This window comes from Saccostrea echinata, unplaced genomic scaffold (assembly GCF_033153115.1).
Source record: "Saccostrea echinata isolate AGI-Se365-2 ecotype Australia unplaced genomic scaffold, CSIRO_AGI_Sech_v1 ptg000009l, whole genome shotgun sequence".
In the NCBI taxonomy this organism is placed as follows: domain Eukaryota; kingdom Metazoa; phylum Mollusca; class Bivalvia; order Ostreida; family Ostreidae; genus Saccostrea; species Saccostrea echinata.
In genome coordinates, this window is record NW_026889758.1 from 25,083,406 (window position 1) to 25,107,353 (window position 23,948).

The 23,948-nt window shown below is 32.3% G+C and overlaps 1 protein-coding gene across 1 annotated transcript; it reads left to right on the top strand.

The window, feature by feature from the left end:
• The first annotated feature begins 12,063 nt into the window (after positions 1-12,063).
• On the top strand, positions 12,064-23,862 carry LOC133182585 (uncharacterized). Its single transcript, XM_061317433.1, has 12 exons — positions 12,064-12,126; positions 12,731-12,764; positions 13,149-13,298; positions 17,003-17,124; positions 20,054-20,201; positions 20,340-20,521; positions 20,784-20,819; positions 20,914-20,961; positions 21,073-21,178; positions 21,301-21,477; positions 21,566-21,843; positions 22,957-23,862. The coding sequence occupies exons 1-11, from the start codon at positions 12,064-12,066 to the stop codon at positions 21,835-21,837; spliced, it is 1,338 nt and encodes a 445-aa protein (XP_061173417.1). The 3' UTR covers positions 21,838-21,843; positions 22,957-23,862.
• Positions 23,863-23,948: the final 86 nt, after the last annotated feature.

Genomic DNA, 23,948 nt, shown 5'->3' on the forward strand with positions numbered 1-23,948 from the left:
AGACAGGGCGGACCTTAAAACGCAGTATAATAAAAGGTCCGCCCTCTGTATTTCAGATATCTTACTATTACAAGGCGAATATTTGGAACAGAGTTTATTAAAAGTTATCGTAGCGGAAAAAAAACTCGGTAAAATGGCAGGGCGGACCTTAAAAAGCAGTATAATAAAAGGTCCGCCCTCTGTTATTTTTTTTCCCACATACATGTATATCTCACTTACAAAGCAAAAATTATGGAAATGCTGTAAGTTCCTATTGTTTGTTTTTTTTTTCTTTGTTGGTTCGTGTCTTTTTCCAGGGTAAAAAGATAATTAGGTTTTTAATTTTAGGATGGACGCTAAATTAACTTAGAAAACTCTTGGAATGGCCTAATTGTGCATATATAAGAATTGCATATATACTACATGTAGTAGTGTACTTTTTTTCATTTAATATGCTGACAAAAAGACAAAACTTTAATGACAATTAATTATCCACTCTATGTGCGTTTGCAGGAGATGTGTCTACTGTATTGTATATCTATATGCAACCATAAACATCTGTCTGAAGGGACCAAAGATATATAATATTATTTAATTAGTAATGTTGATGACGTGCAACAAGAGAACTATAACCCCCATCACACACACATAAATAAAAAAGAAATAGCCGCTAAAAGTAAATCTAATTTAAACCAAAATCAAAATAAATATAAAAAATATTAACAAAAGAACACGACTTGGTGGTGTTTTATGAATTTTTATATCAGTCACGATCTCAACAGACACTTTCCATTTTATTTTAGGGGAAATACATGTCAAGTTGCTCGATCTGTAAAACCCCTCTTTAAATAGTATGGGTGGATAAGATTCTCCCTAGTAAGAAGTTGGAAAAGGAGAAAATTCTGTACTGAAGCGTACTGAGTATTTCCTATGGTGGATAATAAAGCCGGGGTTGTTTCTTCCAAGCTCGCTGCATGTCATTTCCGAAATTTTGCATTGCATTTCCGACATTTTTTGTTTTCATTTTAGAATACAATCTACACTAAGTCTAGTAAAAATACAAAGTTTAGTAATAAAATGCAATAATTTCAATAATAAAACAATCAATTTTTGATCACCAAATTTTAATGCCCACTGAATTATATGTGTTTGAAAGCACCGAAAAACAGAATCCCCTCAACTTTGATTACTTTATTCCCTCAAACATAGTTTCTGTATGTCATAAATTCTGTCTTAACCTTTCTGATCTCAAATTCAGTCTGCTTATCTTGATTTGAAAAGATGAACAAAAATTCACAACTTACACTTACATGTGTCCGAGGATAAAATCATCATAAGATTCTTTTAAATATAAGCAGAACTTATTATTTGGAAATCAATGAATTATTCTTGATTTATTCTTTAATTTTTTTTATAAGGGAAATTTCAATTTTGTTTTCATTGCCGGAAAAGTACTTCATGATGATAAATGTCAGAGATGAAAATTTTAAAACGTCAGAAATGAAAACTACAAAAATGTAGGGAATGAAATAAACAATATTTAAAAAAAAAAATTCCGGAAATAAAATCCTATGCTAGGCTCCTTTTCCAAAAGGGGGAGGGGTCTTTAAACCCAAGCTCGTTTTTCCGGGAAAAAATATTAATGCGGGAGGAAAGTATACAACATCAGTACTTTTTAAACTATTTGACATGTATTAGCATAATTTTGCTATACCCCACCCACCAAATGTACAACAACACCATTTAAAATCTTTTCCATTTGGGGGGGGGGGGGGTTTATTGCTTAAAATGTTCAACTCGATTGACTTTGATTTTGCCAATTAACGCACATCTTCCTTAACCAGTGTTAACCCCGGGGTAATATCAAGTAGAATGAAATAATCGTTAGTCTTTAACTGGATAAGAAACGATGGTTATAAAAACACGGGGGATATGCGACTTCAAGTTTCGTCAGGTGAGACAATAGGCCTACCCCCCAAAGCACAGACATGTTGTTTTAACAACAACGGGATAGGCTAGTAAACCGTAACACAAGTCCCTGTCACAGTGACAGACCCTCCAATTATTTTATAGTTAGGTACAATATGAATCGTAAGAATTATGCATAATTATTATTAATGATATAATGAAATATCTTTCGAAAGATATGAAAATTCTTTTTGGGAAGTGGAAGTCGAACGTTGTTAGGAAAGAGACTGTTACAGTAATGAAATGATCATTGTTGGACTTACGAACACCATATACTGAACAATGTGCTAGTGAAGGTATGCGTATTATATATATGTATTTTTTTTTATTTTGCAATGATAATATTGATATCACTTAAACTATAAAAGACACATGTCGTACATGATTTTCCCATAAGGTAACTCGATCAACAGATCTTTGCATCTTTATATTTTTTGTTTTGTGCACTATCTGTGAGGTATGCATGGTATGTACTACGATAAGGAGCTAACAGTTAATCAGTGCTAACATCAAATTTTGAATAATTTTTGATAGATAATTTGAGGTTTTGTACCGAGATATATCATAGTATTAGAAAATAATTTAATATAATTAATTAAAATTGGCTAACGAAATCCAGTAACTAGCGAGATATCGCAAGACTTGATCCTTTTAGTATATATACAATATGTACATACATGTACGTCCCTGGAACTCCATTTTGCTGGGAGGGACACTTTTATAACAACTATACCTTAAATAATTTAAAAAGATTAATAAATCAAATTAATTCTGAATCAATAAAGGAGAAAAATCTGCATATTAAACCGAAGGCGGACCTTTTATTATAGAGGCAGGCCGGACCTTATATGTTATCGTATTAGGTCCCCCCGGACCTTTAAACGAGGCGGACCAAATATTATGCGACACCGGTCACTCCCACTGTGTGCTCCTTGTTATGATCGGGCAAACGGGAAAATCCGTAACCTATTCAGCGTGTAAATGATGGCCTAACAATTAGTATGAAAAAAGTCAGTCAGCAGTTGGCCTAATGATAAATTGTACTTGCTGACAAGGTCATTGTATTGACCATAGAACTTGCGAAATGTTGACTTCAAACGAGACTGTTGATATCCTTGTTTCATCAACTTCAATAGCTTGCATGTCTCGTTATAGAAATTGTTCGTACGTAGCGCATGCTTTTGCGTATCGAATCAACTGGGAGACATAAACTCCTTATACAGGTAATAAGGGTATATCACTACTGTTACTGATAATACGTCGTCAATATATCTAAATGTCGAGTTCAAGGCCACAGCAAGTATTTTCTTCTCGTGTAGAAGTTTTTGAATAAATTCTGCTTCACATGAATGTAAAAATATGTTTGCTAATACTAATGCGCAATCGGTACCCATGGGAATTCCGACGAATTGTTGGAAGAATTGATCTCCAAAAACTACATAAAATAATTAACACTTAGCCCTCTACATAAATTCGTGGCCCTTGGCACATGATTCACGCCATTAGGTGGAGTTAAATTGGTCATTTTGTTTATTGAAAGTACCCTATTTTTTCCTAAAAATCTTAATTCTTTATGGATGATCATATTGAGCAGCCATCCCTCTACAAATGTTCCCCGGGTCTAGGAGTCAGGTCCCAGGGTGGGGCTAAGTCGATATGTTTTTATTTTATTAAACAATGTACCTTATCATTTGCAGGAGGGAAGCTGCGTAAATGTAGTAAGAATTAAACAAACTGTAAAAATTTTGTCTCATAAAGTCCAAGTCGCCATAACTTAAGAAACACATAAATCAGGTGACTCTCAAGGCCCATTGGCTTCTTGTTTGAGGACAGATACACAACCCATTATTCATATCTAAATTTTAAATAGAAATTTTAAAAAATTAAACCAGCAGATAGCATAGTCCTTTATAGGTACACTTATTTCACAAAGCTAGTTGTCGTTCACAATTATTGAAAACAGTTCCATGATTACATTACATATATACACTTACATGTATATGAACAATGCAAGAGATTCCTTGTATACGATTGAATAATAAGATATGTTATTCAGCTTCTAATTTTTCGCTGAACATCCTCAAATGATAAACGAGTTTCTGAAAAACAGGTTTATTTGTGTTTCATATATAATTAATGTGTAAAACATGCTGGCAAAGTATCTGATATGTTTAGTGTTAAAAGTGGTTTAATGCAAGGAGAAGTGTTATCACCAATCCTATTCAACATGTATGTGAATGACATGGAAAACCATTTCATTAGTGAAAATTCGCCATCAGTGGAACTGCGAGAACTTAATTTATTCATTTAAATGTTTGCAGATGATACGGTAATATTTGCAAATTCGCCCGAGGAGTTGCAAACAATGTTCGATTCCCTGTATCGTTGTGTTTCTACATGGGACCTTTCCGTAAATGTATCAAAAACAAAGATAATGGTATTCCGAAACAGTGGAACAGTAAATTCTTCACGGACATATAATGGTGAAATCCTTGAGTGTGTCGATTCTTTCAATTATTTAGGCCTTACATTGTTTTATAATGGTAAATTTAGTTCTACACAAAAAAAGCTGGCAGATCAGGGGCGAAAAGCACTTTTTGGACTAAATCGAAATATCCAAATGTTTGAATTTAATGCAGAAACGCATTGTCAATTGTTTGATACATGTATATTAAGTGTTTTAAATTATGGGTGTGAAATTTCGGGCTTCCACAAATCACCTGAAATAGAGCGCATTCATCTTATGTTTTGTAAAAACCTACTAGGAGTTAAAAGATCTACTTGTAGTTATATGATTTATCGTGAATTAGATCGTTATCCATTAATCATAACCAGGAAAATAAGACTTATGAAATACTGGTGTAAATTACTTCGTACAAATAACTGTATATTGAAATCTTCTTATGAATATTTATTGTGTAATGCTGAAAATAAATTACATTCCAAACTTAACTGGGCAAGGGATGTTAAAGAGGAGTTGTTTAGAATGGGACTTGGGATTTTTTTGGATCAATCAAGATTTTATTAATCCAACAAAGTTTATATCTCTAAATAAGGAAAGACTGTTGGATATCTACTTTCAAGATTGTAATGCATTTTTTGAAAATTCAACAAAGTGTTTCTTGTATAAGAACATTGTGTGTGACAATTTTTCCAAAATCCATGCATATTTGACAAAACCTATTCATTCTAAGTTAAAGAAGTACATGTATATTACTAGAATAAGGCTTTCTTTCCATAGCCTAAGTATAGAAACAGGAAGATATCAGAAAATAGAAAGAAGTAATAGAATATGTCAATTTTGTAATGATCACTGTATCGAAGATGAATATCATTTTTTGCTTGAATGTCCTGTATATGATCTTTTAAGAAGAAAATATATCAAACCATATTATTTCAGATCTCCAAATATGTACAAGCTTACTCAGCTACTCAGCTCTCATGATATTGGTGTTTCAGTTGGATTAGGGAAATTCATTCTTCATGCAATGATATTAAGAAATGATGAATAATTTAATCTATATGTATATTATGTATAGATATTTTTTTCATGTATTAATGGAGAGTTTATAATGCTTACTGTAATTGTTGGTGTTAAGGAGTCGGACAGATGGACACTAGGGGTTCCACCCCCTGTAGACTCTCGCCATGCGTTTATATTTATGTTCATTTTGTATATGCTGATGGGCCGTATGGCTTAAAGTTGTAAATAAAGAATTATTATTAATTTTTTTTCTAAAACAAGAATAAAAACTCATGCAATACAAACTAAAAAAATGATTCGAAGGAAAACAAATTAAATAGCCATTAATACAGCAACTTTCTTAGAAATCGATTTTTATTGTTTGGATTTTCAAAAACACTTCTTTTTAATATACCCCGGTACAGACCATTAATAAAAAATTGTGGTATAAATATCTTTCACGTGAACAATACTTGACATACATCTAACAAAATTAAAAATTCACATCTTTACTACTAATTAAGATGATTTACTATCCATTATGCAAGTTCCTAATCGTTTGATGGAGTCCAGGTAACATGTTTTCAGACAGGTCAGCTTGCTTCGAGGCATGGTTTTACAGAAAGTATAACAAAGGATCAATCTGTCACGTGTTCTCTGAACACATTGAGTCTCAGAATCACAGTCCCCACGTGCCATCATGAAAACAAGTGTTAATGACAGGACAGTCAGGTAGAGGGAAGCACCTGTCGCCATCTGAACAAAGACAATAACATACCATTTCATTCTAATATACTGACAAAAAAAAACCCAATAAGATTATACGTTTATATGATATTAGAACTTTTATTTGGATATTTGTTCTTTTAATGTACTTGTACACACATACAGAAATTCTGATATGAAACACATTTAGTTACTACTTAAAACAGTAATGTTTCACGTTCTTTATGCTTATGGATAGAAGCGATCATACTTTGTTTAAAATTGAACATAACTTATAATTTTTTTTAAGTAAGTACATTATTTGATTCAACATATTATAAAAATACATTGATGTATTAAAAACATAAATTTTACATTCAAAATCCATGCATAGAGTGTGGTCTATTTAACTGCGGGTATTGATTTGAATTTTGTAATTCCAATGAGTTTTCTCTTTTTAAGTTCAGAAAGATTGCATTTGTAATTCTTTCATAATTATTTTTTCCAAAATATCGCCTAATAGTAATAAAATGGAAAAATAAAGAAACCCTCTAAATGGCAGGTATATAAACAGCATTTTATTTTTTGAGACAAAAAGGATGTATGATGAATCCCAATTTCAAAAATGTTTCATGATTAGATTAAAAACAATTACAACAAATCCTGTCTCTATCCGAAAGCAAAGCGTGAATGTTTGACAATAAACAAGAAGACATTTTTGTGAAGAAAAAATTATGTTAATTAAAAAAAGTATAAAAACAAATATTACATACCTTTTCCAGAGATTTCCTAGAATATAACTCTGAAAACCAGCATTATAATTATTATATACACAGGATCCCGAGGGTAAACAGCTGTTTCACATGAACCACGTGCGTATACTCAAATTTGTACAATAAACAGCTGATTAGTCTCTTCTGATAAATTAATACACGTACAATTTCTGTCTTATTATTTATAATAAATCATATATATTTGGAGGATTTTCAGGAAAAAACAGAACATTTAATGTTTGATTTAAATAGATTCTTTTTACTGCAATACATTTATGAAAATATATGATTTAATATTTATATATATATATATATATATATATATATATATATATATATATATATATATATATATATATATATATATATATATATATATATATATATATATATATATAACAGTCTAAAATATTTTTTAGCAAAATAATACACTCTTGTCTAAAAATATCTACAAGAAAAGATTTTTTTAAATCAGTATTTTATTATGTAAAGTCAGTTTACATAATTGGATTGGACATCAGGCATGGCCTATATAAGTCCTCTCCAAGAAGGTCAAGGTTACAAATGTTAAGAATTGACAATGATTTACAATCATGATGAAATAATTCATAATAAGTTACATTAATTTCTTTTGTTAACTAGAAATAGGAAAAAAAGGAGAGATAGATTAATAAATTCACAAGAGTTATTACTTAGCATGTATACTCACTATACAATATAATGAAAAAAATAAAAGAGTGCAAACAAACAACAAAATAGAATAAGTAAACAAATGAAGTGCAAAAGACAAATATGCAAGGAAAAAAAAGCAAAGAAAATAATATTAATAATAATAAATAAATAAATCTGGAACAAGCAAAAACACTGGATAATAAAAAAAAAAAATGAAAGTGCAAAAGACAAATATCCAAAAAAAAAAAAAACAATATATATACATGGAAATGCTGAGATTTGAAATAAGTATAAATATAAAAAATATTAGGAAATTAATATTAAAACTTAGATATGAAATAATGCCAATATCGCTTTGAAAACTTGATGTATAGTTGGACTGCTTCAAAAATTGAACAGTTAGTTTTATCAGGTAATTGCCTATCACCAAATAGCAAAGTATTCAAAATTTGATCAGGAGAGAGAATATCTAATTCTATTATACTAGAAAAGATTCAATAACAATTTCATAGTTTAAAAAAATGAAAATATATAGTTTTTTTCTCTTTATACTTTTATATGTTGTTCGTTTTCTTCTTTGATGACAATAAAAGTGAAATACAAAACCATGTGGAAGATCTAAAATCATTAATTTAAATAAAATATAATTTGCTTAACAAACACAAGAAAATGCGTCCTATTCTGTAATCACATTCATGGACCTCATAGTAAATTGATTTGATTTGAACATATAAGTGGATTGGGCAGCAGGCATAGCCTATTTAAGCCCTGTCCACAATGGTAAATTCACTGATGGTAAATTATAGTTACAAGTAAGAAAGTGAAATATGACGAAATGTAAAACACTGTCTATAATAATAATAATAATAATAATAATAATAAATAAATTTAGAAATTTAAGAAAAAGTTTAAAGGTTGATATAAAAAAACATTTATCATTCCATGAATTTTAAATCAGAAATAACAGAATATTTGCACAAGTTTGATAACATTGTACGTATTAGGTAGACTCGATTCTTTTCATGGCTTCTGAAACAAAGATGTAAAGGTTGCTCTGGAATACATGTACAGGTATACGGATTTTTTTTTTTTCAAATAGAATCTCATTGTGATAAACAAAAAGAAAATTTGTCTTGATACACATGCTTCCCGAAACATATAGTAATAAGTATTATATTTATTGAAAGTGTTTCCAATTCGTATATGAAAGCATAGTTTAGAGTGCATCCATGAGGCCAAGACTAGGACCAGAATAATGGGTCAGAGATTTACATATTTTATAACATTATTGTAATTTATCTATTGAAAAAAAGGTTATTTCACAGTGAAAAAAATATGAAAGTGTTATTAAAAAGTAGTCCTTGTTATAACATAGCGAGGGTATTTTAATTATCCTGATACGGACTAAAATTGACGAAGTTCCTCCACATTGTTGTTAAAATCAATGGTTACATTTTTAATCTCGCAATCGACCTGCTATGACGTCTCAACAACCGCTCTACCTAGAAACCCCCATGAAGTTCGAATTCAGGGCTTTTGTGCGTACGTCCCAGCCTACGACACCGAAAATTCAATGTTTTGTGGTTGGATATGGAATTTATTTCACATGTGAGACAGGATTTTTTATATTTATAAAAAAACAAGATGTTTTTGTGAAACACTGATGCCCCCGTATGGCAGCATATGGCGAAGGTTAAAGTTTCTTAAACGCAAGTCAAACGCCAGGTCAAGAAATCAAAAATATTGGTACCCAAAGAAAGGTCTTGTCTTGAGGAATATATCTCTGAAATATGAAAGCTCTAGTAAAACCGTTGAAAAGATATGGCGAAGGTTTAAGTAAGTAAAACGGCAAGGTCAAGGTCAAATGGTGCCCAAGGGAAATTCTTGTCACAAGTGATACACATGATTCTGGAATGTGAAAGCCCTAGAGCCAAACGTTCAAATTTTATGGCCAATGTTAAATATTTTTAAAAGTAGGTCAAACTCCAAGGTCAAGGTCAATGCCAAAATTGTTGGTTTCCAAAGGAAGGTCTTGTCACAAGGAATATACATGTGAAGTATGAAAGCCCTTAACCAATTGTTCAAAAGTTATGGCCAAGATTAAAGTTTTTCAAAAGTAGGTCAAACTCCAAGTTTAAGGTCAAAGGGTCAAAGTTGTTGGTATCTAAAGAAAGGTCTTGTCACAAGGAATGCATATGTGAATAATGAAAACCCTAGCAAAAACTGCTCAAAAGTTATGGCCAAGGTTAAAATTTTTCAAAATTGAAGTAGGTCAAACTCCAAGGTCAAGGTCAACGGGTCAAAAATGTTGGTATCCAAAGGTAGGCCTTTTCACAAGAAATACACTTATGCAGTTTGAAAGCCCAAGCTCTAAGTGTTCAAAAGTTATGGCCAAGGTTAAAGTCTCATAAAATTTTACAAAAGTGGGTCAAACTCCAAGGTCAAGGTCAAATATGATGGTACCCAAAGAAAGGTCTTGTCACAAGAAATACACATGTGAAATACGAAAGCCATAGCTCCAACCAATCAAAAGTTATGGGCAAGGTTAAAGTTTTTGCGGACAAACAGACAGACAGACGGACAGGATAAAAACTATATGCCCCCGAATCTTCGATTACGGGGGCATAAAAAAACCTGTCCCATTCATAAAATAAATTCCAAAACCAACTACAAAACATTGAATATCCTTTATATATATGGGATATAAAAAAGAAACTGTTGTATCAACTTGAAATTTTGAGTTGATGTTTTGAAATTGTTTGAACTTTGTCCAAATGTTATTTCTTAAGTAATTCCTTTTTGTGTAGATCTTAGTTGTAAATGAACTGAAAGGAAATCGGTACATTCTTGGCGCGCGGCGATAGACGAGACCCAACGTTGTTTGTAAAAGTACTGCATATATATCTGAATGAAATTTTAAGGCAACAATCAAATAAATACAGGTGTTAATGTATAATTTTTTCTTGATAACATTAGATTTTTATGCCCCCGGATCGAAAGATCCCGGAGGTATATTGTTTTTGTCTGTTTGTCCATTCGTCTGTTTGTCTGTCTGTCTATTGTAAACTTTAACCTTGCCCATAACTTTTGATTGGTTGAAGCTATGACTTTCATATTTCACAAGTGTATTCCTTGTGACAAGACCTTTCTTTGGGTACCATCAAATTTGACCTTGGAGTTTGAACCACTTTTGCAAAATTTTATGAGACTTTAACCTTGGCCATAACTTCTGAACAGTTGATGTGTGTGGGTTTCAAACTTCACATGAGTATTCTTTGTGACAAGGCCTTCCTTTGGATACCAACCACTTTGATCTTTTGACCTTGACCTTAAAGTTTGACCTACTTTTGAAAACCTTATGACAAGACCTTCCTCTGGATAGCAACCTCTTTGACCCTTTGACCTTGACCTAAGAGTTTGACCTATTTTTGAAAAACTTTAACCTTGGCCATAACTTTAGAACATTGGAGCTAGGGCTTATATATACTTCACATATGTAATCCTTGTGACAAGACCTTCCTTTGGATACCAACCACTTTGACCTTTTGACCTTGACCTAGGAGTTTGACCTACTTTTGAAAAACTTTAACCCTGGCCATAACTTTTGAATGGTTGGTGCTAGGGCTTTCATACTTCACATATGTAATCCTTGTGACATCACCTTCCTTTGGATATCAATAACTTTGACCTTGACCTTGGAATTTTACCTACTTTTAAAAAACTTTAACCTTCGCCAGAACTTTTGAACAGTTGCAGTTAGGGCTTTCAAATTTCACAGATATATTCCTCGAGACAAGACCTTTCTTTGGGTACCAACATTTTGTATCTTTTGACCTGGATTTTGACTTGCATTTGAGAAACTTTCACTTTCGCCATAAGCTGCCATACGGGGGCATCAGTGTTTCACAAACACATCTTGTTTAAAGATTTTATAGTAGTTGTGACATGACTTTTGGATCAGCCCTGTACCTGTGATATTTATGCCACATAATATCGAGGGTCAGGGATTCGAACACAATATAGATCTGAAGCTTTTACAAAGAACTCTTTCACATTGACAACAAAAGACCAATTTCGTTAAAAGATTTGCATATTTTAGGTATTAGTATATTACATGTATTAGTATTCCAAGTACTCATTGAAATGTAGGCAAATTGTAGGTTTCTTCGTTAGTATTGCACAAAGACGTCTGAAGGATCGACTTCTTGTACTTATTAAAATTTTACTAAATTATAATATAAAAAAGTATATACACTTTCATTGATTATAACCCTTATTCACCTACTTGTTTTGGAAACTTCAGTATCAACCACGCTTTGTTAAATAGGTCATAAGAATATTAAAGGTTTAAATAAGAACCCTGGGTTATGTGTGTGCTCTTCAGGTATATCAGATAACAATGTTTACAGGTCAAATTAGGTCAAATACTAGAATTCAACGTTGTCATATCCATTCTTTATGAAGAATTTCTGACGGTCTATAGCTATTCTCTCTTTGGGGTATATGTCAGAGGGAATAAGGACTCAACTGATAATGGACAGAATTAATGAGGATGTTGAGGAAACAGTAGGAGAAATCTGGCTATTCTATCTTAATAACAGTCATTTATAAACCGTTCAGTGTTGAACAGCTGTGGAAATTACAAGGATACTTCCAATCTTCATATTTTGTGAGCTCTTAGAGCACCTTCCGCGTACGTTTTCAAATGAAATCAATATTTTTTGTGCTCGTGTGATTATACGGTAGTCTCTCGTAATCACGTGATCGGGGATATAAGTACCTTATATCAGAGAAATCATGCTATAATAACCTTCCTCCATGTCCAAGTCTGGGTACATACCACTTCAGGTGCTGATCCGAGCTTTTATTGCCTGTAATTCTGTCACCAGAATGGACTTGCACATCTGGCACTATGTTTGACTTAAACTGTGCACACACAGTAGTGAAGTTTACTGTGATGATTGCACTGAAGTTTCAGATCATGCATCAATGTAAAAGAGCTCTAGCTTTTTGGATTTTGCTTAATAGTAAATTAATTGAAACTCTCTGTTTTGTGAATATTGATTGTAAAGCACAGGTAATTTTATTTTCTCTCTCTCTCTCATTGAAAATTGTTCGTTTTTTAATTATTTTTTCTGTGTTTTAATGTACACATTTAATTTATTTTCAGGAATCAGAATGTTCAGGATATCTAGGAATGACAGGTAATGTTAACTTCAAGTATGAAATGCTAAAACGATCCAAGGGATTACCTTGTCATCAGTTTTTAAACTTGAATAAAGTGTTAGGAATTAGATTCTTGTAGAACGGTACATATAAAATTCAAATTAAATTTTGTGATGAAATTTGACACTAAATCCCAGATCTACAATCATGCGATTCTTTTTTATCCTGACACCTTCTCATTTCGACCCGAAACTTCTATACATTGTTTCCGTTTTCTTTTCCAAAAAATGTATTCACTTCCATACATTGTTTCCGGTTTTTTTTTCCAAAAAATTTATTCACTTCATATTTAGTTACTTTTAAAAAAGTGTATATTCTTTGGTTTAGCTCAAGAAGACAACATAAAGGAATTTTTTTTTCAGATTGTTTGCTGTCGGACTTAGAAAATTCATTTCCTGCTCTGTTTGGGGACAATAAAAATCTTCTATCGCCTGGTAGACCTACAAAATTCCACAGTTCCATAAATATGACAGAGCGATCACTTATCCTTAACTGGCAACCGCCTCTTGACAGTAAGTGTAAAAGTTGTTTTTTTTTTTTTTACTTTTTAAAATTCTGTTTATTTTGTTTGTTGTCTTTGTCGCTGTTTTTGTTGTTATTTTAATGTGTTTTGTTATTTTTATATATATGATTACAAATGAAGAGGAGTATAGGTCCCTCATATGTTAACTAGTCTAGTTATTTTTCACTAAGTTTTTTTTTTTTTTTTTTTTTTTAATTTTTTTTTAAACAAAATTGGGTGGTTGCTCAATATAATACCTCGAATGCATAATGAATGAATGATTCTTTACTTATGTCCTCATTCATCACTTTCGTCTTTTTCGTAAAACAACTTCTAATAAAAATAATTGGATTTTAATCACTTGATACTGCTTCACAGGATTTGTCGTTGAGAAAGTTTATATATTATTATAGTAACAAATGTTTTAATTCTTTTTTAATATGCACCTTTTCTTCTGTGGTAGAATTGCCTCTCAGATTTTAATTTTTTTTACTCGAGTATTTGACAAAGGGGGAGTTTTGATAAGGCCGCTCAGCGGCCCACTTTTTTTCATAAAAATAAATTTCAATTTATTTTTTCAAAATTAGTTTAGAATTCAAGATAAATATGTTAACTTTTGTTATTTTTATTTCAAAAGTTAATATGAGATGAATTCACACCGTAGTTGATACATACTTAGATGTACCCTCAAATCCGTTAACATTAGGCTTATGGGAAAATATAAGAGGGTGGCATTTATAAATCGATGTTTAGAATATGAAGTGCATGAGGGACACTCACCTAAATTTGTTCAGTAATTAGATATACTCTGCACACTAATTTCTTGAAATATGATGAGTGTCGCGTGTGCACTTCATATCCAAAAATTGAAAATTGCATAAATTTGCATATCTAAAATTAGAAGCTTCTGGTTTCTTGATCTGACTCTGTATTAAAATACCAAGCCAGAAGTAGCATATTTTTTTTAAATCAAAGAAGATTCTCGATTATTTTAACAGTAGAAAACATTATCGTGTCCTATTTTCATTTCGATACTTTTTTGTCGCCAACGTATAACGTTAACGTCACATTTTTAGCTCACCTCCTCGAAGTTGGGGGAGCTTTTGTAATACCGTCGGCATCCGTGTTCCAGGTTAAAGTTTCTGAAGCAGATTTTTTTTTTCAAGTTTATCTATGCCCTATATTAATCAGAGTCACCTGATCCAGCATGTTTCCTTGTCACCAGTAAGGTTTCAGATGCTGGATTTTAGCCAAAGAATGTCCAGGTAAATGTTTTAAAAGCAGGTTTAAGTTTTAGGAGCAGAGCAGCTGTAAACACTTGTTGACCAGACTTGCTTCATGATGCATCTACAGATGCACACTACTAGACTTGCTTCAGATGCTGGATATGACCTACATTTCCTTAATGAGTGAGCAGGTTAAAGATTTTGAAGCGGTTATCGTTCTTACGTAACTATAAGCCCTATCGTAACCAAACTTGCGCTGATGATGCATCTAGGATTGCTCACATCCAGACATGGTTCAGATGCTGGATCTTTCTTACATTTTCCGATTGACTGAACAAATATGTATTTTCTTGTAAATAGAAATCCACGCTACAACATGCTAGAGAAGTGCCCATATATTTCCGTATAGTTAATATAGGGAACGTGGATTGTTTAAGTCTGGATGTCTAGGCGCATATGTCTGCCTGATTAAGGATTGAACACGTATCTTTTGCGTTTACACATGTATTTTGAACTGCGGTTTGGTCTAGCAAATCATAAATAATGAATTCTAAAACTCTCTAAGTGAGAAATGACTAGAGTTGGTGAAGCAACTTAAGTATCTATGGAGAGTTTGGAAGCGAGACGAAATTAGTCCTGGCTGGCATCTCAGTTATGCTGAAAACATATAATGCTGTTCTATATGGGCAAATACTTCTAAGTTTCATAATGAGAAGGAAACACTCAATGTATTATAGATTTTTCCATTATTTGGCTATTCACATATAACGTACAATGATAAAATATTTTTGACTGTAATTAATATTATTCATATTATCAAATACATTGTAATATACTGAAGGTGCTAGATAAAAAAATGTATTATCTGGCGGCCGCCAGATAAGTTTCTAGCGCCTGTCATTGAAATATCTGGCGACCGCCAGATAAAATTGTAGTGTTTTTGCCAATCAAGTTGTAGCACCCAGTGATGTACCTAAATGCACTTGACTGACAGAGGTACACAGACCAGGTATTTTTGAAGGCGGTGCTTAAAATCTCTGCCTTTAACGACATCTACAACTTCTGATTGTAGTCAAATCTGGGAGTTTCATGCCTTATTAGCAAAGATCAAATCTACACCTTATACCAAAATTCACTTCATAAAGTCTTCATCTCATAACTTTAAATTTATGTTTTATTAGATTACGTCTACACCACAAGAAACTTATGTGTCGGCTTCTAGTTATTTATGTGGCGGCCGCCAGATAAGTTTCTGGTCACCGCCATTTATTTATGTGGCGGCCGTCAGATAAAATATTTTCTTACCTTGCACCTACAATGTACCGGCTTACGTAGCAATATGATGCTTTTAAATAAACTTTTTATTTGTGTATATATATAAAGTTGCATTTATTGTTTAATCTTTTTATTTCAAAACATTTTATTTAATTTCAATTTTATGATATTAAGGTATATTTTTATAAAACACGTAATTGTATGACCCCATTGATAAAAATGTATTGCATATACCTGTATATGACGTTTTTACATTTACCTACCTCATGTCTACACATCTTTTCCATTGCATTTTTCGTATGGGAAAATGTTAAATATTGATTATAAAGTTTATGTATAAACTGTCGATTAATTATGATGTTAAAACTTTCTATATAAGTTTACGTTTTATAAGTTAAATTCATCCTGATTTAAAGAGAAGTAACATTTGACACACCAGAAAAATATCGCACCTTAAAAAACATTCGCATAAGAGAATTACCATTTTCCGTAAAAAAAAAATTGTTGAAATTGGTTAATTTATGTCTTTATTCATATTTATCCTATTTCATTTACGATTTTGATGGTTTAAAAAATCCACTTTCCCCATATAAAAATGTCTACTCCAAAAATATATGAAAGGGGGTATACTTGAATTTTCAATTATTACGTGACCGGAAAATGCGTAACATAAATTATTTTCATATTTTTAGGAAGATAAGGAGATTTTCTACAAAATATCAAAATTTCATAAAATTTCGTGAGGGGCCGAAAAACGGCCTTATCGAAACTCCCCCTTTATGCTTGTTTAGTAAAGAATACAACAAGAAACTCGACTCTGTTTAAATTGTGAATTTTGGTTATGTGTTATATTAAAAGTTTAAAATGTGTCAATTTGAGCTTATATCGTAACAATCTACCTATATTTGCTCACTAATGTACTTCTGAATATCAAAAAAGTCTTCGAATATTTAAAATTAATTATTCGTACATGTATATGGAATTAAAAAAAATTTGTATATAAAATTCATATATATATATATATATATATATATATATATATATATATATATATATATATATATATATATATATATATATATATATATATATATATATATATATATATATACATGCAAATTGTAAATTAAGGACGATTGTGTTAACCTAAGATGATCATTACTCTCTACATATTATTGACTTGTATTTCTCAGTTTGAGAATAATTTCCACAGGCAGCATTCGAGACGTTAAGGGGTTTTTCATTACAATCCATGGAGTTGATGGGCTGGCCAGCGGACTTCGCCAGTGTGTCATCATCCAGCTTAACAGTCCTCTAAACGCAACTCACTATAACGTATGCGTTATCGTACTTTAGCGTAAATAGACGTCCAAAATACTGATGTTTAAAAAAAAATGTTTACAGAGACACACAATCATTTTTTTTTTAAATTTTAATCAGAACAATGATGTTAAGCGGGGTAATACTGGTTATGTACTTGTCTTAAGATCATATAAAACCATGCTTGAAAGAAATATAAGGTATTGCAAACATACACGTCACAATGGGACAGAGGTGGTAGTTCTACATTGTCTAGAGATTGAAGGACAAATGATACAAGCAAACCTTTATCAAAAATCAAGAAAACTACTTGTCATGTTTTTAGAAGTAAAATGAATAAATTAAACTACATATATTTTAAATTAACTTTCAAAGTTTCACAATAAGTGATTTAAAGTGACAAAAAGTTGTAAAGATTAATAAGGATTATTGTAAAAAGGTAGAATTTTGAATATCCCAGAAAGTTTATACTATCTTGGTATGGTTAATTGCAGGACCTCACCGTATTATCCTTTTGTACAATCCATTTATTCAGGATGCTCGTGTAAGCAATGTAAGTTTTAGTCCTAATCACTCCTTAAAATATACCCTTTAATGTTATGCTAAAGGAATACTTTAAAAAATTCTCGTTCAAGTATTTTTTTTTAAATTCTTTACAAGAAATATAAACTGGAAAATCTTTGCAACTTTTCACAAAATTGTTAAAATCAATATTTTACAAAGTGTAATTCAATGTTTTTTTCTTACCATTTATTGTTTGAATCAAATTTTTGAAGATTTAATGGATTTGGAGATGATACAAGCTACATTTAGCTAAGAAATTCATCTTCAGGGGCCTATCTGACATTTTATTTGGACAAAAAGGTTCCTTCTTTTTTTAGTTTCAGTATTTAAGCAATCAAAATTTTGCTATATTCCTCAATTATTAATTTTTTATTACGTCCAAAATGTAGGATAGGGATTATATTTTTAAATTCTAGATTACCTTAAGATACATATACTGTAAGATCACTTATTTTCGCGGGGTCTAATTTTCGTGGTTTTTGGAAAAATATTCGTTTTCCTTTAGAGTTTTATTTCCTGGTTAGTAGATTAATTCGTTGAAAACCAACTTAAATAAAATAATTGACAACAACACCATAATTTTACCTTTTTATCTAATAAATTATACAGGCTAAAATTAACAACCGACTAGGTTAGCTTTATTGACAAGCATTCTGAGAGTATTGCATTAGCAATACTAGTCCCCTACCGGCAAGTGTAATCTGGTTCCCGTTAAGAATTGAAAATGCCATAATTCCGTCAAAAAATAATGAAGCGGGACGAAATGCAAACTTGATCTATAACTAATCAAGGTAAAGCCACATACCAAAAATCAGCTCAATATCTACAAGCGTTTAGAAGAAAATTGCGGAAAACCCTCAAAAATTGAAAAAGGCCGTAATTCCGTCAAAAATCAATGAAGCGGAACGAAATGCAAACTTGATCTGTAACTCATCAGGATACACTCACGTACCAAAAATCAGCTCAATATCTGCAAGCGTTTAAGAAAAAAGTGCGGAAAACCAAGTGGGACAGACTGACAGACAGACAGAGGGACAGACAGACAGACAGACAGACGGACAGCTAGACAGACGGACGGACAGACTCAGAGGAAACCTATAGTCCCCTCCGGTTTCACCAGTAGGGGACTAATAAAAAAACAAATTCTACTCCGCCCATTTCTCAAATGAGCTTTTCTGTCCAAGGGTTTCCCGTCGTCCGGCTGTTGTCTGTTAATTTTTTTCTCAAATGTTGTCTTTTTAGTCCCTACCGGTAAAACCGGAGGGGACTATATGTTTCCTCTGAGTCTGTCCGTCCGTCTGTCCAGCTGTCTGTCTGTCCCTCTGTCTGCCTGTCAGTCTGTCCCACTTGGTTTTCCGCACTTTTTTCCTAAACGCTTGCAGATATTGAGTTGATTTTTGGTATGTGAGTGTATCTTTATGAGTTACAGATCAAGTTTGCATTTCGTTCCACTTCAATGATTTTAAGGGAATTACGACCTTTTCAATTTTTCAGGGTTTTCCGCAATTTTTCTCTAAAGCTTGCAGATATTGAGCTGATTTTTGATATGTGACTTTACCTTGATGAGTTACAGATCAAGTTTGCATTTCGTTCCGCTCCATTGATATTTGACGGATTTATGGCATTTTCAATTCTTAACGGGAATCAGATTACATTTGCCGGTAGGGGACTAGTATTGCTAATGCAATACTCTCAAAATGCTTGTTCTCCATGACATTTCAACCAAATTTGACACAATGGCATCCTCATAACATAATAGTTTTCATATTGTTTATCTTATTTTCTAGATCTACATTTCATCTCATTTTACTGTTTGTTGTAAATTCGAATGAGTTAATTTCAAATAACAAATATAAAAACATGAACATGATCTGAAATACTTAATAGATGTACGGAAGTTACAAATTACATTGCGCACATTGTAATAACTAAATAGCTAGTATAGGTAAACCCAATATGGTGGGTTAGGTCCTGATCAAAGAGACTCTAACCTGCACTGAACGACCACCAATGTTGATTAAAGTTCTTCCCTGAAAACTGGTCGATTTATACTGACCAAAAAGACACAGCTGATGGTATTGAAAATCATGGAAAGCTACGATTGTTCTCTACAATGTCACAGAGAATACCCATAGTAACCATATAACATGTAATTAATTAAATACTAAATAGGATTATCATGTGACTATCAAATCTTATTTGATCAATCTGAGAAAAATAAAATAATCCAATTTACTTAAATTTCATGCGTGTCTCTAAATTTCTAAATCACTTTTGATTATTTTAATGTATTTTTCACATTACATTGAAATACACTCATGATTCTAACTATGTTTCTTAAAATGTATTTGTGTTATAATCATACTTTTTTACTCTGTAGACCAAGTTTGCAATAACATACTATCCAGTATTTGAGTCTTCAGTCTACGATTTCCGAATAGTTTCTCTCCCAATAGCTGATATAAAGTACGACACTAACGACGATTCTGTGGCTGCTCGCCTGAGAACAAAAACTGGAAAGATCGCAGGTAGTTTGTCAACATGAATTGTCCTTTGTGTACGTTTATAAGATTTTTTTTTCATTTTCACTGACTAAATGATAATAAATATAAAACTATTAAAGAATTATCAAGACTCAGGACAGTTATTTTGGATTTTTTTCCCAGATCAAAGCTCACCTGCGCACTGGACGACACCCATGACCTGTCACTCAGATGATGTCATGATCACAGCCGTATTTTCTCTGCCTCCAAAACGGTTTAAGATGACGAAATTTGACATCACAGTCGTGCACTTCTTACAAAACCGTACCCGTCTGTGGGAAAATTCCAGTAGAATTTCCTTATTAGTGGGTTTTTGGAATAATATTGATCTATAAATTAATTGAACTAGTTAGTACATTCACAGTTTTTGCTACAGCACTAAACAACACAATGCAGATTATGACAAAACATTACGACTGTTCCTCTGTGATAATTTTTGGTTTGAAAGAAACAGAGCAAAACGAGTGCGTTGTGTATATTAATAACAATTTTAAAATTATTATAGCAAAATAAACACTATTCATTTCTGATATTCCTTTTTTTCATTACGAGTTCATTCTTTTTTAGGATAGCAGTTTTGAGAAATTACACCAACTTCAGTGGGTGAGTACATTAAACAAATGAATAAACATTGATTAACTCTTTAAAAAAAAAGGAATTTTCTGTACTGAAATGACAATTGTATGGTCGTTTCCAGAGGTATAGCAGTTTTAAGGAGCCAACTGGTGACAGAATAAAGATATTGGTTAGTGTATGATTATTATATTATTATAAATGAAAAAATAGCAGTCTTTTATCTATTTAAATATACATTTAATATTTGATACGTTCGACAAAGTTCTATAATATTTTTTAGATTCGTCCTGTTGACCTTGTGATGGGTCTAGGGCAATGTATTTGTTACAATGCAAATGGAATATGTGTGGGCGGATGCAAGCAATCTTCTTGTACAATAGTTACTGGTCACTCAAAGGAAGGTAAAAAAAAATTTCTTCAATAAATATGAATACCATACGCTTTACAACGTATTCTTAGAATTGGTTTTTGGATATAACCGCTTCACCATATTTAATTTAATTTACAGTGTCACCTTCAGATAAAAGTCCTCTCAAAAATGATTTGGCTGCGACAAGTCGTTTCAAGGACCACCTTCTTGCCATTTCCACATCACTTTCACTTCTATTAGTTTCCATGGCAACTGGATTCTTACTTTTCTTTTTAAGAAGGCACTATACGTCCACAAGGAGCCAGAAAAATCCAAGTAAATTTTCTTTCTAATAATCTGTGCACGAAAAAAGTCAAATTTCCTTTAAGGAAATAATTGTACAGTTACTTTCCGCTCCTTACAGCAAAGACCGATATCCTACCTAACAACCATGATGTTACTGAAGCTCTGACGCCACCTGATTTTTCTTTGCAACATCAGCAAAATGATTCCTTTTACTTTGCCGGCAGTTTTGATACCTTTTTAAAACCTTCTTCAGAGATGGAAGAGGGAAGCATGACTCTCAGCGAACAAATGCTTAAAATCAACGAGAACTACTTCAAAGCTATCAATCGCACCGGAAGTAACATGTCTCTATTCGCTGACAAAGTTAGTCTTGGTGGAAAGAGTGTTTGAAGACAGGTAACTACGTATTCCGTACAGGGGGAGTCATGTTGGTTTTACAGGTACTTATTGGGATGGGACCCCCCCCCCCCTAAATTCCGTACCTCAAGGGCTCTTCAACGTTTTTGAATAAAAAAAAATTATGACACAATCACAAGGTATTACGAAAAATCCAAGATATAACCTTAAACTAACCTTTCAAAAATATTCACAAACTCTGTGATTTAGGTGTACTCAACTTTTTACTTGAGGTTGATCATTGAATTATAAATATAAGGACAAGATCATAGAGTACGAGGGTATGATTGGAGAACAGGGGATACATGTATTTCTATCCATAGATAAACGCAAGTTAATTAAAATATTTCTTAAATAATCTCGAAAAACTTCCCGTGTCCTATGTTTCAATGCATATAACGTATTTATCCAAAGAAAACGTCTCTAGAGAGGGGGGTTGTGTCGCGGCAACACCCCCTGGAACTTTCAGTTTAAAAACGAAAAAAAATGACGTCCGACACCCCCTCCCCAGTAGGAAACACGGACCCCTCGTGAAATGGTAAAGAGAGTCGTGTATCTTTGAAAAAAAAAAAAAAAAAGAACAGACTTTAGTAAATGACTTGGAAGTTCGAGAAGAATTCCCCTCTCGGAAAGCTAACTCTAGAGTGTGTTTTCCAGGGAGAAATATTGATTCTACTCTGGAGCCAATTTTCCTTGGAGGAAATCCTACCCTTGCGTTAGTTTTCCGGGGTAAAATCCTACTCGTGGGTCAGCTTTTTTTTTTTGGGGGGGGGGGGGGTCCTACGCTTCTCTTGTTCAAAAACTCTTCATATTTCAAAGTGATGGAAAAAAAAAACTATGGCATTTCTGTTACCGGTTTCAACTTAACCCTACCCAGTAAAAAATTATAATCAAATGTACCGTAGTCACATTTTTCCCTAGGAGAAGCAAAAACAATTTAAAAGTTGAAAAAGTAGGCCAATTCAATTAATCCATATGTACTTTTAACTGCTTGCACAATTTGAAAGATAAAACTGATAACATTTCAAAGGGATTAAATTTAATTATGTGGATTTACTTTAATTAAATTTCTGTAAAGTTATGTTTATTTTCTTTAATTATTACTATTTGCAGCTGATCACACTTGATCAAAGCACACAGTACCACGTGACTGGTTAATAATCGAGCGCGATCGTACTACATTTGTGTGATTTGACGGTACGAAGAACTGCGCAGTTGAGGTAACAGATAATTAGCACGATCCACCTGATACCTGACACAAAGCAGCGAGGAGGATAAAGGAAAAAAAATTAAATATCTGTTGGTGTTACCTAAAACAAAGACATTCCTGACGTGCGCAGTGACAGCTATTTTGTATGTTTCGTTATAACAAAATTTAAGACTTCCTTCCTGGTAAACGTACACTTATGATTTACTGGGGATAATACAAGGAAATGAGATGGCCATGTAGCGCTTTCCAGTTTGATTTAGACTGATTTTCAATACAGCCCGTAGCTTATATTCTTAAGATCCATGAAAAATGCATTTTATGGTCTTCAAACAAATTACCTGGAATTCATGGTACCATATTTTTTTTTACATTTGTCAGTTACAAAAAAATATGTCTTATCTGGGAAATGTTTATCCTCATTTTAAATTAATCGGTTCACTCCTGGTCCTGGGATCATGAAGCATCTTAAGCTTAAGTCAAAAAATGTATATGGCACTGAAATTATTTAGAAGTTAAACAGTCTAAAATAAAAATATTTTTGCTTTACAATTTTGCATTATCAATCTGCTACCATAAGCAAATTAAGAGTTTCATTTTACAAGTTTTAAAGATTTTATAAATGACTGAAATTTTTGACTTTTACGTCTAAGTCTGTTTCATGATCCATGGGCCTGCATAGCAAAGTAAATTTTAATGTAAAAGATGAATTAACTGTCGGAAAGTGGAATGAGTTTTGGGAAACTAGTAAACATTAAAATTTTACATTAGCAAATAAGATATTTTCATTTGTTGGTGAAGTAAAAGAATAAACAAGTTGGGTACACTACCTTTTATGGAAGGCATTTTTCATCACGTGACGAAAAAGAATGGAAAATGAGTTTCCAAGGGACAATTA

Coding starts and splice junctions, on each gene's coding strand:
- LOC133182585 (XM_061317433.1), top strand. CDS start 12,064: ATGTCAGAGGGAATAAGGACTCAACTGATAATGGACAGAATTAATGAG. Junction 17,125..20,053: donor TAAACGCAACTCACTATAAC/GTATGCGTTATC, acceptor TTTACTCTGTAG/ACCAAGTTTGCAATAACATA. Junction 21,478..21,565: donor AAGGAGCCAGAAAAATCCAA/GTAAATTTTCTT, acceptor CGCTCCTTACAG/CAAAGACCGATATCCTACCT.